The sequence below is a fragment of the Schistocerca americana genome, chromosome X (genome assembly GCF_021461395.2).
Source record: "Schistocerca americana isolate TAMUIC-IGC-003095 chromosome X, iqSchAmer2.1, whole genome shotgun sequence".
Taxonomy (NCBI): Eukaryota; Metazoa; Arthropoda; class Insecta; order Orthoptera; family Acrididae; genus Schistocerca; species Schistocerca americana.
Window position 1 is genome coordinate 466,303,433 of NC_060130.1, and position 18,234 is coordinate 466,321,666.

Genomic DNA, 18,234 nt, shown 5'->3' on the forward strand with positions numbered 1-18,234 from the left:
TCTACATCAAGTGAACAATTAAGAAAAGAAAAGAAAGTGAACTAAATCACACAGTAGGTTGAAATAGGGTAAACTGGGAAGTCAAAATTTTGTCCCTTGCTGCTTGGCTTACAAATTGTGATATAACTGAGATTTAGTGTCAGAAGACAATGTATTGTCAGAAGACAATGGGTGAATATTACGAACACAATATGCATGAATGAAACAGCATGTCACCATCTTTGTAAATGAAAATAAAGCATTGTAATAATCTTTGATGGATGATGAGTGGTAATTTATCCTCCAAAACAAAGGCAAACAAAACTGTTTCAATTCTCAGAAATATAATAGCCGTGTTTTATTGCTTAATATATAGTAGAGCACATAAGCAGTCAAGTCTCTATAGTTACAATACGACCTTATCAGAACAATTAGCTGTGGTGGTTAAGAGTGATTGTTAGTATCTAAAATACCATAATATAAACTCATTAAGAAATGACAAAATTAGAGCAAGAGTTACATTGAATTCCATATTCCAGTAGCATGGTGATGACTGCCTTGACAAAGTTAATGAAATGTGTAGCAATCACCTTCTTATTACCTTCCTTGGTAGACAATGAACCATGCATCAGTGAAGAATACTAAATATGTATGCATTAGGTTACTAAGGCTTTCTTTGATATACATTTTCAGGAACACTTGTGGAAATATTGCATAGTTTGTTCTGTCAGACAGTTCGATTTGTTATCTTGTATCTATTAATATTAGGAAGAGTGGAACATAAAAGTAAGCAAAAATTGGTTGACTATCAGTATGAAACAAGATGTGATGTACTGTAAACCAGATAAGATAAAGTATTCCACCACCAAAGCAGAGAGCTAAAACGTGTTCCTGAAAGTTGTTACACACACGCACACACACACACACACACACACACACACACACACACACACATTTATTAATTGATACCTGTATTAAATTTTTTTTTTTAAATCCATTGCCACAGCGAATCTACCAAAACTTCACCAAAATGTAATTGTATTTTACATAATCATGTTCGCAAAAAAGAATTTTGCATATATAATCTCATCTATGCTCTTTCCTGTTGTTGATTTTGGTCTGAATAAAGTGAAAATTATTTACCAGGTGACAATGCAACAATGACATCTGTATCCACATATACTGAAAAAAAGATAAAACCCATAGTTTTTTATGATGGAGAAGAAATCATTGTAGCATTTTTAGCCACTCAATACATCTAATGTAAAGCAGGTACATATTGTTTGTTCTGAATAAAATACTGTGTAGAGTCAGTTTTAAATCCACAGTTACTGTTGTACAGATGGTGGAAACTTGGTCTTGCCCAGTGTTCTCAATACTGGTGACAAATTTGACGGGCCCATTTGAAAAGCCTCTACAGCCTCTTGCAGTGATGGCCTCTGTATATATAGATAAATATATAGAAATATATATTTGATTTTTATGTAGCTATTGAAAAAAAGGAGACTGTTTCAGGTTACCAATGATCTCTCTGGCATGTGATTGTTTTCAACAGAACCTGCATTCATCATTTAAAGTCCAACTATGGCATACATTTGAAAGCATACATCTGGGTGAGGGATAGCACCTGATGAATATATGAGCCTCAGTATACAGCTTACATTCTGTACGTCAAGAAATTATGTTTGTTGGTAAAATAGAGAGATTTCTGGGTTTAAAACAGATAAAATCTTGCACTCTGCTTATTGCTGTGTGAGGTCAATAGTAAAAATGATTAAACTGGATACAGAATATTAATAAGAGCAAAATACAGAAACTGTAAGGGGAGCACCACTCAGACTTACACTTATATCACATTTGTAACTCAAGCCAGCCATGGACGCTATCAGATTATGTTCTTAGTTGAAGTTCAGATTTAGTTACAGGTTGCGTTATTTAATTTTGCATGCAGATTTGCGTATATATACATATATATATATATATATAAAATTTTAAGAAATTTATTCTTTCTAAAAAAAACAATAAGTATCCACAGCACTAAATGCATGCTTGTTTTGAGCTGAGTTACATATACGTATAACAAAATCTTGCACTTTACTAATTTTAGAACATTTGTTTGCTCAAAATTGCACTTCTTTTCTTAAAAAAAATAGCTAATAAATTACTTTATTCTTATTATAGACTGAGAAAAAAGACTTGCCGAGTCAAGCAATACCATTGATAGTAGTAACTAATGTGTATAATCTAAAAGCATGGTTTGTTAAAATTTTATAAAGGAATTTTGTTTCTGTTAGTATGTTAATTTAGGTACACCATGATGATAATGCATGATATATAATGAAACATTTACAGCTGAAACATTAGTGATAAGATGTACACATTAGTACCAGTGGTTGAAATTGAAGCAGCACATTCAGTTTACTCACTCTTATTCCTTGAAGGACCTCAATACAGTGTCATATAAGGTTAATTAATTGATTCTGTCAGTGAGGGACTGTTTATCATTTTGTAGTATTCCTATGAAATATGATAAGTATGTCATAACAATGAAATAAATTGTCTTCAAGGAATTTATTTGGTGTTCATAACAGAGACTTCTTGTGTAGGAAAAAAAATTCTGTACTCTATTTTTGACAGTACGATACAGCTACTTTCCCCATTTATTACTGCTGGTCAGATATGATACTATTTATGATGATACATTTGGTGCCAACTTAATGGTACATTTAAGCACAAGGAATGCAGAAAAAAAACTGTTGGTTTAATAGGGTGCCAACCAAACTGGAAAAATGTGATGGGGATGGTGGGATAGGGGAAGAATCATACAATGCTACTTGAAGTTCCTACAATTACTTTTCCTTTAGTGTTTCTTCAGTTCATCTGCATGTTTCTCATAAGAACAAGGCAGTGTGGCTGATGGCTCATGTAATGGTCAGTCAGCAAAATCCAAAATGCTAAAGAGTGTTTTACTAAGGCTTATTGCTCAACAGAGCAAATGAAAACAGAGAAAATGTTCATTAAATGTGACACAGTCCATTTGACTATAGTCGATACACTTTGTAGCTGGTAGTGGTAACTCATTTTCAGTATGACCCAAACAAACTGGTAGTAAACTATTTGTTGATATGGCATTGACTGTATCGTTAATGTTTCACAGCATGCATCGTGAAGAAATTCATCAATTTTTCTAGAATTACAACAGTATCTGCACAATATTCCTTATGTCAGCATGTACACAGTATGAGGCTGGATATTCTGGTTCTTTACAATAATTTTTTCCATGAGTCTACATCTACATACAGGCATACTCTGCAAGCCCCCATCTGGTGCATAGCAGAGGGTACCTTGTGGCATTACTAGTCATTTCCTTTCATATTCCATTCACAAATAAAGCAAGGGTTAAACAACTGTCTGTCTGTCTGTCTGTCTGTCTGTCTGTCTGTCTGTCTGTCTCCATATGAGCCCCAATTTCTCTTGCTTAAACTTTGTGTAATGATCACAAAGATAATGTTAGCAGCAGTAGAATAGCTCAGCAGCAAGGTTCTCTAAATTTTCTCAGTAGGGTCCTACAAAAAGAACATTGTCTTCCCTCCAGAAATTCCCATTTTAGTTCACAAAGCACCTCTATAACATTCACTTGATGACTGAATTTACCACTAACAAATCTAACAGTATGTTTCTGAATTGCTTCAATGTCTTTGTTTAACCTGACCTGGTGGGATCCCAAACATTTAAGCAGTACTTGAGAAAGGGGTTGCACTGGTGTTCCACACACTGTCTGCTTTAGAGGTGAATTCGCACTTTCCTAAAATGCTCCCAATAAACCAAAGTCAACCATTTACCTACCCCTGTTAATGTACTTATGTGTTCGTTGCGTTTCAAATTACTTTGCAACATTATGCCTGGACATTTAATTGACACAATTGTGTCAAACAGTACTCTACTAATGCTGTGTTAGAATATTGTAGGATTGTTTTTCTTACTCATATGCATTAACTTACATTTTTCTATGTTTAGAGCAAGCTGCCATTCATCACACCAACTAAAAGTTTTGTCTGTATCCTCCTACAGTCACTCAACTTCAACACCTTCCCATACACCGCATCATCATAAGCAAATCACAGCAGATTACTGCTTAGCCTGTCCATCAGATCACTTATGTGCATAGAAAATAAGAGTGGTCCTATCAAGCTTCCCTATGGCACTCCTGATGATAACCTGTCTCTAATAAACAGTCACAGTCGAGAGCAACATACTGAATTCTATTACATAAGAAGTCTTTGAGCCATGACAATCTGGGAATCTATTCCATATGTTCAGACCTTTGTCAATAGCCTGCAGTGGGGTGCCAATGTCAAATGAATTCCAGAAATCTGGGAATTTGGAATCTGCCTGTTGCCCTACATCCAGGATTTGTAAGATATCATGTGAGAAAAGTGTCAGCTTAGTTTTGAATGACCAATGCTTTCTAATCTGTACTGATTTGTGGACAGATGCTTTCTTTCTTAAGTAAATTTATTATATTCAAACTGAGAACATGTTCAAGATTTCTGCAGCAAACTGATGTTAAGGATATTAATTTATAATTTTGCAGGCCTGTTCTTCTATCTTTGTTATATACAGTAGTCAACTGTGTTTTTTTTTTTCTAGTTACCTGGGACTTAGCAATGGGCAAGAGATTCATGATAAATGCCAGCTAAGTAAGAGGCCAGATGTTGCAGAATACTCTCTGGAAAACTGAATTGGCATTCTATCCTGATCTGCGGCTTATTTGTTTTCAACTCTTTCAGTTGTTCCTCTACACCAGGGATGCCTGTTAGGTATTATGTCTTCTGTATGGAAACATGTGCAGCAGTCAGACGGCACTGTGTTCATATGATCATTGTGTATGAATGATTTCTTAAATGTGAAATTTTAAACTTCAGCTTTTCTTTTGCCGTCTTTTATTGCCACATGACTGGTCAACACATGAGTGGATAGAAACCTTTGACCTACTTAGTAATTTTATGTTGGACCAGAATTTTGCTGGGTTATCAGCAGAATCTTTTTGCTAAGGTATTATGGTGGTAGTTGTATGCTTTGTGCATCAATCTGTTTACAGAGGCACAAATTTCTACTACATTTTGCCTGTCATTATTTGTACATTGTTTTTTAAAACAAGAGTGCAACATTCTCTGCTTCTTCAACATTTCCTGAATTTTGTTATTAAACTGCACTGGGTCTTTTCTGTCCTTACTCCAATCACTCAGCGTGTACTTCTCCAGAGCACAATTTACAATCCATTTGAACTTGGCACGTAATACCTCTATGTCCATTATATTGGAAATGAATGATGTCCACTCATTATGTGGGATGCTAAGAACTGCTTATCTGAGCAAATCTAGTCTCTCAGCATTCTCAATGGATTTACAGACTTCAGTAATCATCATTTGTATGACGACATCATGGTCATTAATTCCTGTCTCTATACCAACACTGGCAATAATGTCAGGTCTATTTGTAGCAACAAGGTCTAAAATTTTTCCATTGGGTATGGGCTGTCAAACTATCTGCTCAAGACAGTTATTGAGAAATGTGTTCAAAAGTACTTGGCAAGACTGCCTGTCTGTATCAGCAGAAGTGAATCCATACACTTCCAGTCTATTCTTGGACTGTCTGCTATGTATATCTTAACTGTGCAAAAAAAAAAAAAAAAAATATGATCGCTGTTACAAAGTAATACTTACACATATCACCATAGTTGCTAATGGCCACTGGTGAATAATGATTTTGGTGCTCACTTGCTTCTGCAGTGACGTAATATGGAATATTTCACTTTTCATCACTAAGTTTTGTCTGTAAAAGTAAGACAATTACAAGCATTCTTTTTGATAATGGAACTAAGGGTAATCCTGTGAAAACTTAGCTTCCTCTTCTCTTCTAGAGGAGTAAAAAGTTTCTCAGTAGTTTACAGTTATTAAAGGTATCTGACTGTAATGTATGCTTCCATGGTGAAATGTGAATTAATATGTCTCTCTACTGTTTTAACAGTACATGTTTCATTCATATGAAAATTTGTTATTTGGTTAGTGTTACAATTTACATGGTGACAGTGTAAAAACTTGCCTAAAAAAGTAGTGGTACTACATTTTTTGAGGTTTTTGTACTGAGAACTTGTTTTCCTCTAAATTTTATGTCAGTTTTAATAAACCTGTTGCAGGTGATATGCATTAATGGTGATTATGTTTTTAGGAAGATCCAGATATATATCTTAATCTTGAGCTTTGAGATGAAAATGCCAGATTCATAAAATTAAGTCTGCTGTTAGAGTAAAAGTGTGAACTGAATGTGGTGTTTCAGCTAAGTGATGCTTGGAAATGTATTTTTTTATTTCAGGAAACAGTTGCACCTTGTGAAATTTGGCATTGAAAATGCATCAGTTGCATGTGTCTTGCAAAATTTTTTGCTTTGATCAAAGGGCACAAAACCTTCTGCATTCTAAAAGACAAGCATTTGTCTGAATGAGCCATGTGATGAAAGTCTCTTGTGAATATTGTATACCACAATGTTTTTTGCATGTGCATGTGAATGTGATTATGCCTGAGCCTGAATCTGTGCATGTAAAGTTGGCTGTCAGTTTTCAGAGACAACTTTTGACTCATTTGATAATGTTTTGTATTTCTATATTCCATGATTAATAAACCCTATATTAAAGTTGTTCAACAGGTATATTGCCTTTCTATTTCTCTATATATAAATCTTTATTCATTCTCTTTTTCCTTCCCAGCTTCCTAAACGAAAGATCATTATTTGAAAAATAAATGAAAGTACATGCCCTACTTTTCTAATTTGAATGCAGTGTGAAATGCTACATGGGATAAAAAAATCCCTTTCCTGACTTAGATTTTCTGTGATATTCCAAAACTACTTAAGGCAAATGCCGAGGTTGCAAAAAAAGCCAATTTCCATCACTAACAATCTGCCAATGAAGCTTGTGTTCTGTCCCAAATGACAATGGCATCAATGAGACATTTTTCTTTCTATTTTTCTCTTCTCAGTAGCTGAACTGTCATCAGCAGTTGTAATACAAACTAGCAACTGCAGCAGATAAGTCAACACTCATTAATCCGACATAACTTTTGTTTCAGCCTGATATCTTCCAAATCCATTTTTAGTAATGAAATGTGGACTACAGTGAAATATAACACAAGTGAACTTAATATTTTCATTCCACATCATTTACAGTTACATCTATACTATGCAAACAACTGTGAAGTGCATGGCAGAGTGCACTTCCCATTCTACCCTGTTGTAGTATTTCTTCCTGTTTCTTTCACATATGAAGAGTGGGAAAAATTATTACTCAGATGCATTTATGTATGCTGTAATTAGTCTAACCTTGTCTTTGAGTCCCTGTGGGAGTGATATGTAGGGGGTCGTTGTATGTTCCTTAGTTCCTCATTTAATACTGATTCCTGAAACTTCTGAAGTAGGCTATTGTGAGATAGTTGGCATCTTTCCCCAAGTATCTGCTAGTTGGGTATTTTGGCATTGTGACACTCTCCCATGGGCCAAATGTAGCTTAGACCACTTGTTCTTCCCTACTTTGAACTCATTCAATATCATGTGTGTACTAGTCCTGTTTGGTAGAGATCCCACACACATACTTTGCCAATATTCTAGGATAATTTGCTTGAGTGTTTTGTAAGCAATCTCTTTTGTAGACTGATGGCATTTTCCCAGTATTCTACCAATGAACTGAAGTTTGCCATCTGTTGTACCTATGACTGAGCCTATGTGATGAATTCACATCACAGTCCTAAAAATGGTTATACCCTGCTGCGATACTGTAATCCCAGGTTACTATATTTTTTCATTTTGTGAAGTACTCAATTTTACATTTCTGAATATTTAAAGCAATTTTCCAATATTCATACTACTTTGAAAATGTACCAAGACCTGGCTGAACATTTGTGCTGCATTTTTCAGACAGTACTTCATTATAGATAACTGAAGTATCTCAAAAAATTGGAAGGTTATTATTAATATTGTCTGCCAAGTCTTAAATATGAAACATGGGTAGCAAGGCTAGTAACACACTTCCTTGGGATATGTCTGATGTTACTTCTACATCTGTCAGTAATTCTCTACCCAAGATAATGTGCATCGGCCTCCCTACAAAGAAATCCTCAATCTAGCCACAAGTTTTGTTTGATACTCCTATGACAATAGTTTCATTAACAATTGTTGGTGTGATACTGAGTCGAATGCTTGTTGTAAGTCAAGAAATACTTCATCTGTGTGACTGCCTTAATGTATTGTTTTGAGAATGTCATGTGAAAGGAACAGGAGTTGGACTTTGCATGGCTGATGGTCTCACGATCCATTCTGGTTGTCATGGAGGAGGTCATTGTAGTAGAGATACTTCATTATGTTAGAGCTCAGAATATGCTCAAAGATTATACAACAGATGGATATCAAAGATCTTGGACGGTGGTTCTGTGGATCACTCTTGTTACCCTTCTTGTAGTGTGTGCCTTTAGCTGTGGCATCAGTATTCTTTATCAAAAAACTCGCAAATCTGTATAGCAAGGAGTACTGGAGCTCTGTTAGCTGTATTCACACATGATGCATGATTGCTTTTTCTTTGGCCTGAGGTATTAACCATGTTTGCAATATGTCCAATTCAGAATTTCCATTCATGTACCCTTCGGAGAAATGTGGTCTGGACAAGTATTGTGATGAAATCCCAGCCTATATCATAAAATTAGGTGTGTTCTTTTCCAACTCTTGCACATAATGGCGGTTTTGCTTAGACCAGAAGACCACATTTCTCCTGTGTGAACTGTGCTATATTGCACATGCATCAGAAAATAACATTCTTGAGTGAGACAGGGCATTTTGGAATTGTGCCAACAAATTGTGGAAGGCTGCACTTGCTCCATGTTATTGCTGGATAATTCATTCACAAACAACAGTATAAATCATATCTTTCTCAAACCTTTTACAATGTGGGCACGAATTGTTGACAGTTGTACATGAAGCTCGGCTGCACTTTTGTGAATGGGTTTCACTGGAGATCTCTCAATTGACTGAGTGATGGTGGTAAATGTTTCCTCTTTGGTTTTCTTATGTCCAGTATGTGGCCTGTCTTTGACACTACCTGAAACAAAAGCACATGACTTCCAATTAAGCAGGGTTGCTTTACAAGGTGGGACCTGGTCAAAGCAATCTTAAAAAAAAAAACTCACTATGTCTGTCACTATTCTCCCTGTCTACGGATGTCTATGTAACCATATACTAGCCACTAATCAATCATCATCAGTGTAAGTGTGTGCACTCACATCAGCCATGGCTTTGCAACTGAAACAATACAGAACTGTAACAAAACAATACAGTACTGCCAATAATCTTTTTTTGCCAACTTCAGAACAGATATAACAATGAAACAGTTATTTATTTTCTTTAATTGTGCAAAGTCAAAAGGGGTATAGGGGACTTCTCAGACAACCTGTGGATGGGTGTTACCTGTGATTCACTCCCACTACTGGACACGTTTTTTTTCGTCCAGTGTATTTCATTAATGTAAGAATAGTAGTGTTGGAGAACATAAGAAATATTCTTGTTCACTGTACATGAGCCACTCCAGTTCAGCTCAAGAAATAATACTGTCATATTAAAATTTCAAGGAAAGGTGCTGTTAGTGTTTTCCTCATTTTAGTCATATCCTCTTCTTTTTCTCTCCTTTTCTGTACCCCAGTCCCTTCAACAAAATGTGTATTATACAAATATCTCTGCTGGAACTGCAATGATAAATTAGCAATGTACATTTTGTCTCAGGAAGTGACTAAACTAAGATGCCAATTGATGAAAATGGAAAAGTTTAGTTTTATGTTCTGTGTGGGATAGTCACATGTGTGTGACCCAAGTTGTTTTGAAGTGTAATCTTATTAATTTAAGTACAGTTTTGCTAGTGGTCACTTTACTACAACATATGATATCTCCTCTCCACTTAAAGGGATTTCAGCTTCACTAGAATACCTGCACATAATTGTAGTTGTTGACTCCAATCTACCATCAGTTGCTAGCAGTGTGACTGGACCTTGGATTCCTTTCATGTACTTTACCCCCTTTCATTTACAAACTAACAAGTATTGAAGACAAAGAATTACGTAAACACACAAATTAATCAGACCATCTATCTTATGCCTTAGTAATTTGAAAGGAACTTCAGTTCATGAATAATCATTTTTCTGATGATTAAATGGGTACTAGTTTTCTTGTGTTGGTTATGTATTTATGCTGATCTTTGTCTCAATTCTTTTTTGCACTGTTTGTGATGTGTTTTGTCTCAGTTTAAACAAATTGCAGAACTTATTATTGTTAGTATTTGCAACTAAGTAGAAAACAGTAATACCGCAGTTGCATATTTGCATGGGCCAATAAAATGACCAATTCAATAAACATATTTAAAACCAAAACTGCATGAAAAATCTGTGGAAATGAGATGAAGGTAGATCTTAACTGGATAAAAATTGAAAGCTACAGCAGTGTAAATGCATGTGACCCTCTATATAATTATTAAGCATTATAGATGTTACAATTGTTCTATGGTATAATAATTTGATCAAGGCCACAGCAGATGCTGAAAAAAAGTGTAATTGCATGTTACAGTCATATAAAGTGCATGCAGAAATGTTAAGTGCACATTAGAATGTACAGAATCAAACCAGAATCTCAAGCTTCAGTCTTGTGATTTCTTGCTTGTGCTCTCTCTCTCTCTCTCTCTCTCTCTCTCTCTCTCTCTCTCTCTGCCCTTAGTATGCATTCATACAATAAAACGGTCCTTGCATGTCAACGAGTTTTTTCCACTCACTGTTATATATGATACAGAAATACAGAAGAAGATGATTATAGTTATGCAACATTGTTAAAGATTCACTTGATGCAAACACTTAGGATGCTGCGTCAGTACAAGGACTTTTCTTCTCTTAGGGGAAAAAAAAGAAAATTGGGAGAAGAGGGAATGTTTGCTAGGAGTATTTAGTGTATTAGATGGTAATTAGGTGAGGGGTGGAACATTGGCAAGATGATAATACAGTTTAGTCACACAGGTGCTGAAAAATTGTGGACAAGGACAAGAAAGGTAAAGTTCATAGCTGCATTGTGTTTTTGCGTGTTACCTCTGTATTGTTGCAGAAACCTCTTGAAGATATTGTTCTCCTGCCCAGTGCTCCTTTACTTGCATTCAGTATTGTTCATTCCCTATCAATCAGTATGGTTTATGGTGGTACTGATATCCTTCTATGTGGCCCATTTGCAAATAAATTGCTCAGTATGATTTGTTCTTTTTTTTTTTTTTTTAATAATGCTTGCTGATTTGTGAGGTTGTTTGCTTAATATCTGTTTGTTGAGCGATGTGTACGTTGTTGCATAGAAAACTGCATTACTATTTTATTTTAAGATGGTTACCTATTTATGTGAATGTCAATATAAATTGGAGGTGAGGGGTGTTGGGATTACATGGTAGCCTAACCAGTCTGCCCAAAGCTGTGTCATAATTCAGTTATCTCATTGTAGTTACTAGACCACTTCTGTAGGTTCCATCTGTTTCAAGGATATTTTGAGAGTTTTGATATAAAGCTAAACATGTTTCTTAATGAAACCACTGTTATTAATGACTTCGCTGTTAATGCTTACTGATATTTGACATTCGTACTTATTAAAACTGTATGCACTATGCTACAGTAATTACAACTTTTCTCCCTCACCACTTCAAAGAGCATGCACTTTCTGGTAATTTTGTTCACAGTATTCATGTTGTAGGTAAATTTGTATTCATTTTAAAAATTTGTCAATTGTGTGAAGTCATTTATCTGTTGTATGTGTTTCTTTTGTGATGCATATATTATTCTGTTATAAAAACAAACTAATACATAAATTGCAGCTTGTGTCAGTGTAAATAAAAAAGCCTTAGTTCTTTCAATAAAGTCTCTACACATCAATGTAAGGGTATTATTATGCTCATTTTGTTGTCTCATATCTGCTTCTATTTTCATGTACCATCCTTAGTGTAAGTTTTGTCATTTTTTTGCAAAGTTCTTCTTTTAGTACACGCCCATTTCTATAATTTGAATTGTTTCATAGTCAGATTAATATTATTTTTGCTTTCATTTATTTTACAGGATAGCAAGGACTTTCTGCTTTAGTAATCGTGGCCACGGTCTTTATCTGTGCTCTCCTTCAGAAGTACAGAAATTTACTGTTTCATCAGAGTTTTGGTAAGTAAATAGTCAAATTTGCGTTCTGTTGTCATTTGTAAGGTGAAAAATAGCTGCCAGGTATTCTGTTTTTCATGTACAAGCATGGAGAAAATTGAGAAAAGTTTCAGGTAACACAGAGCTACAGAACATCATCTTCCCATTAATGTCTTTCCAAATCTGTATGTTTAATAAGCCTACTAAATTTCAGCAAGATTTTAACAGTTTGAAAAGTATATAACATTTGTCCACATAGTACATGAAGTGATGATACAAGGGTAATGCAAATGAAAACCTTAAAAGTTCTATAATATTTTTAATTGTGGCAATGAATGAAAAACTTAATGTCATTTTTTGATGTAGTCTCCCTGACACTGAGTGCAGGGATTCCACCACTTTGGAAGTGCGTAGACACCCCAGTGAAGGAATTATTTTGGCCTCATGTGTAGTCAGTCACACACTGTGGTTTTCACCTCATCACCACTTTCGAAATGCCTGCCTCCCATTGCTTCTTTGAGTGAGTGCACCAAACAGATGAGACAATAGGATGTGTGTGTGAAATCTTATGGGACTTAACTGCTAAGGTCATCAGTCCCTAAGCTTACACACTACTTAACCTAAATTATCCTAAGGACAAACACACACACACGCACACACACACCCATGCCCGAGGGAGGACTCGAGCCTCCGCCGGGACCAGCCGCACTGAGACAATAGGACTGAGGTGTGGTGAATGCAGAGGGTGTACCAGATATTCAAATTCAATTTCCTGAATAGCCTCAGCTGTTTCACAAGCTGTATGTAGTCATGTGTTGTCATGCTGTAGCAATAAACCTAAAGTTAGAAGTCCTTGTCATTTACTCCTGATTGCAGGGCGAAGTTAACTTTTCAGCATGTCTCAACAAAAAGTACTAGTTACTCTCACTCCCCTATCCATATAATGCTCCAAAATTAGTCCATTAGCATCCCAGAAGAGAATGAGCTTGACTTTTTGAGTAGACAGTTGAGTGTGGAATTTTTTTGGTTTTGACAATGAGCTGCAGTACCATTTCTTGCTTGACGTTTTTGTTTCTGGTTGGTGATAGTGGACCTAAGTCTCATCAACTGTAACAATTTTATTAGAAATGCATCACCTTCAGCATGGAAATGATGCAAAATTTCTTCACAGGCATCAAGAGAATGGTACTCCCTGCGGGTCCGGGGGTTAGAATAGGCCTGAGGTGTTCCTGCCTGTCATAAGAGGCAACTAAAACGAGTCCCTCCCCCTCAAGGGGGTAGTTTGCACCTGCGTCCGGAGACGGATGGTTCCATGACTTACATTTGTCGTCATTTTGGTTTTTCGTTTATTCTGGTTTCTTCCTTCCTTCGTTTGTTTTCTTTCTTTGTCCTTCTCCCTCTCTTACTGTCTTCCTTACTTTTTACCTTGCCTCCTTCTCCTTGCCTCCTCCTCCTTGCCTCCTTCTCCTTTCCTTCTTGCCCACCCTATGGTCTCCACCTCGGCATTTGAGACAGTCTGTCCTTTCTCTCCCTCTCTCCCTTTTTCTTCCAATTCTTCTTTCCTCCCTGTGCGTGCCTGAAGGCCGACCCACCCGTTCGCACGCATAGCTGGTGACGGGGTAACGCATAATTCCCCGTCCTGGGTAGACAAGTAAGGCACGCACGTACCCCCTGGTAAAGGCCAGGCCAATTGGTCCCTCCGTCCGTTTCTCGGGAGGTGTGACCTGAAGTGTAAACATTCACCTAAGGTGGGAGCAGCCTCTGAGAGTGTTCCCACAAGGAAGGAGCGTGCCATCGGAGATGCTACTAATCATGGGGGATTCATCCGCAATGGATTTCTCTCCTCCTTCTCTCGTCTTCTGCCCAAAAATGGAAACATGACCAGCCACCAGTGACAAAAGTATTACCGCCTGCCCCGAAGTTCCTAGTAGTTTCTAGAACTAAGGACAGAAAGGATTTTTCATCTGTCAACCCTTTCGTCATTCAAAAGGGCGTAGATGCCATAGCCAGACCTATCAAGTCTTGTACCAGGATGCGTAATGGTACCTTGTTGTTTGAAACTGAGAGTGCCTTTCAAGCACAAAAACTCCTTCGGGCCACACTCCGGTACACGTTTGCTGTCTGGGTGGAGGCTCACCGCACTTCGATTTCGTCACGTGGTGTGGTATATACTAGATCAATCAATGGATTGGCTGACAAGGAGGTTCAGTCTTTCCTCGCTGAGCAGGGCATGACGGCTGTCCATAGGGTCATGAGAAAGGTCGACAATGACCTTGTACCGACCCAGACACTTTCTTTTACCTTTGATAGTGTTCAGCTGCCTTCGTGCATCAAAGTGGGCTATGAGGTTATCTCTGTTCGCCCCTATGTTCCGACACCTACGCGCTGGTACCAGTGTCAGCGTTTTAATCACACCCACCAGTCTTGTTCTAATGCGGCTAAATGCGTCACTTGTGGCAGGGACGCCCATGAGGGTGACTGTCCACCTCCGTCTCCTCGTTGTGTGAACTGTCTGGGTGACCATGCAGTGTCCTTCCGTGACTGTCCCATCTACAAGGATGAACGCTGTATACAGGAAATTCGGGTCAAAGAGAAAGTGTCCACCTCGGCTGCTCACAAGCTATTTGCTAGTAGGAAGCCCACGCTGCTCCCAGCAGGGAAATACAGTACTGTCCTCGCCTCTCCTCGGACTACCAGGGATGTGTCGATGCAGACATGCAATCTGACCTTTAGCGCTATGGTTGTCCGTTCGGCCAGTGCTAAGATCACCCAGTCAACGTCTCCTCTTCCTTCCGTCACCCATAAGACACAAGCACCTTCATCAGCTTCTGCCAAGACTAAGACCTAAAAGTCAGATGCACAGGCCTTCAAGAAGGAACCGTCCCATGAAGACTTCCTACGTACCCCGAACTCCCAGCCATCGACCAGTACTTCGACTAAACGACCTTCCAAGAAGGCTCATAGGAAGCAAAGTTCTCCTTCTCCTTCTCCGCCACGATGCATTTCTTCTTTTGCGCCATCCATCAGTAGCTGCCCCAGGCCGTCATCCGTTTCGCGGGGCCGCACCGCTGGTAGCCGAACATCTGGCCGTTCACCAGTGGAGGAAGCTCCCCCTCCCGGCCATCTTAGCAAGATGGCCGACGAACCTATTGAACAAATGGACAATGACTCTCCGCCAATTGATAGCAGCAGCAGTGCTCACTCGAACCCAGGCCCTCAGCGGCCTTCAAGGTGACCCCTTCTTGCTTCTCCTTTTTCTTTTTCTTCTCAAGATGGCACTTCTTCATTGGAATATTTGCGGCATTCGCTCCAACTGAGAGGACTTAAAGTTGCTGCTATTCTTACACTTTCTGATCGTCATAGCTCTCCAGGAAACTAAGCTACGCCCATGCAATCAAATTGACTTGGCACACTATGCCTCTGTGCGTTTTGACCTGCCCCCTGTGGCAGGTAGCCCAGCTCATGGAGGGGTTATGTTGCTGGTCCGGGATGATATCTACTATGATCGCATCACATTGCACACTGACCTGCAGGCAGTTGCCGTCCAAATTACTCTCCCCACTTTTACATTTTACATTTGTACTGTTTACACTCCATCATCATCTGCCGTTACTAGGGCAGACATGATGCAAATTATTGCTCAGCTACCTGCACCATTTTTGTTGACTGGAGACTTCAGTGCCCACCATCCCCTTTGGGGCTCTCCAGCATCCTACGCGAGAGGCTCCGTTAGCAAACCTTTTCAACCACCTCAATCTTGTCTGCCTCAATACTGGCACCCCTACTTTTCTTTCGGACACAACTCACACCTATTCCCATTTAGACCTCTCTATATGTACTACCCAACTTGCACGCTGGTTTGAGTGGTATGGACTTTCTGATACGTATTTGAGAGACCACTTCCCTTGTGTTATCCATCTTCTGCATCATACCCCATCTCCATGATCAACTAGTTGGAATACCTCCGAAGCAGACTGGGGGCTCTTCTCTTCCAGGGCGACTTTTCAGGATCAAACCTTCGCAAGCTGCAATAGTCAGGTCGCACACCACACGAAAGTCATTCTCACTGCTGCTGAATATTCCATCCCTCATACTACTTGTTCTCCACTTCGCGTACCGGCCCCTGGTGGACCGCAGCATGTAGAGACGCTTTACGTGCGCAGTGTCATCGTGTTATTAAAGAAAGCAAGAAAGCCTGCTGGGCTGCTTTCACAAGCACCTTCAACAGTTTTACTCCTTCTTCTGTTGTCTGGGGTAGCCTGAGCCAGCTATCTGGCACTAAGGTCCACTCACCAGTTTCTGGCTTGACGGTTGCGGATGACGTTCTTGTGGCCCCTGAGGATGTCTCCAATGCCTTTGGCCGCTTCTTTACAGAGGTTTCAAGCTCCGCACATTACCACCCTGCCTTCCTCCCCCGAAAACAGGCAGACGAGGCAAGGCCGCCTAACTTCCGCTCCTCGAATCATGAAAGTTATAATGCCCCATTCACCATGCGGGAACTTGAAAATGCACTTGCCCGGTCACGGTCCTCCACTCCGGGGCCTGATTCTATTCTTATTCAGATGCTGAAGAACCTTTCTCCTGTGGGTAAAGGTTTTCTTCTTCGTACTTAAAATCACATCTGGATTGAGGGTCATGTTGCCACATGCTGGTGCGTATCTATTGTTCTTCCGATTCCTAAGCCGGGGAAGGACAAGCACTTGCCTTCCAGTTATCGACCCATTTCCCTTACCAGCTGTGTCTGTAAGGTGATGGAACGAATGGTCAACTCTCGTTTGGTTTGGCTGCTCGAATCTCGATGCTTGCTTACCAATGTACAATGTGGATTTCGCAGGCGCCGCTCTGCTGTTGACCATCTGGTTACCTTGTCGACCTTCATTATGAATAACTTCTTGTGGAAGCGACCGACCATGGCTGTGTTCTTTGATTTGGAGAAGGCTTACGACACCTGTTTGAGGGTGGGCATTCTCCGCACTATGCATACATGGGGCCTTCGTGGTCGCCTCCCTCTTTTTATTCATGCCTTTTTAATGGACCGACAGTTCAGGGTACGTGTGGGTTCTGTCCTGTCCGACACCTTTCGCCAGGAGAATGGGGTGCCACAGGGCTCAGTTTTGAGTGTCGCTCTCTTCGCCATAGCGATCAATCCAATAATGGATTGCCTCCCAGCTGATGTCTCAGGCTACCTTTTCATGGACAATTTTACCATCTATTGCAGCGCGCAGCGCACATGTTTCCTGGAGTGCTGTCTTCAGCATTGTCTTGACTGTCTTTACTCCTGGAGTGTCGCCAGTGGCTTCCGTTTTTCTGCCGAGAAGACTGTCTGTATTAACTTCTGGCACTACAAAGAGTTTCTCCCACTGTCCTTACGTCTCGGTCCCATTGCTCTACCATTCATGGAGACAACAAAAGTTTTAGGTCTTACATTTGAAAGGAAACTTAGCTGGTCTCCACATGTGTCATATTTGGCTGCCCATTGTAGCAGTTCTCTAAATGTCCTCCGTGTTATCAGTGGTACGTTGTGGGGAGCGGATCGAACCGTCCTACTTCGCCTATATCGGTCGATCGTTCGCTCAAAGCTGGATTATGGGAGCTTTGTATACTCCTCTGCACGGCCGTCCATCTTACGCCACCTCAACTCTATACACCATCGGGGGTTACATCTTGCGATCAGAGCGTTCTATACTAGGCCCGTCGAGAGTCTTCATGCTCAAGCCGGTGAATTGCCACTAACCTACCAGCGCGATATACTGCTTTGCCGATATGCCTGTCGGCAATTGTCAATGCCCAACCACCCGTCTTATCGTACCTTTATTGATGACTGACTTGACCGTCAATACAGGTTGTATGTATCTGCCCTGCTACCCCTGGAGTTCACTTTAGTCACCTCCTTCAGCACCTTGATTTTTCACTCCTTGCAACCTTTTGAGTGGGCGAGAGCCAAATGCCACCTTGGCTCCAGGCTCAGGTTTGCGTTCACCTTGACCTCAGCTCACTCCCAAAGGATGTTACCCCAGCT

At 39.5% G+C, this 18,234-nt stretch overlaps 1 protein-coding gene across 3 annotated transcripts in view; it reads left to right on the top strand.

Annotated features, from left to right (window-relative positions):
- Window positions 1-18,234, top strand: part of LOC124554816 (syntaxin-binding protein 5) — a 981,379-nt gene that overhangs the window by 937,551 nt on the left and 25,594 nt on the right. For all 3 annotated transcript variants that reach the window (XM_047128475.1, XM_047128476.1, XM_047128477.1), the window contains one exon: window positions 12,144-12,239. In XM_047128475.1, coding sequence (XP_046984431.1) covers window positions 12,144-12,239 — 96 coding nt within the window. The remainder of the gene's footprint in view (window positions 1-12,143; window positions 12,240-18,234) is intronic.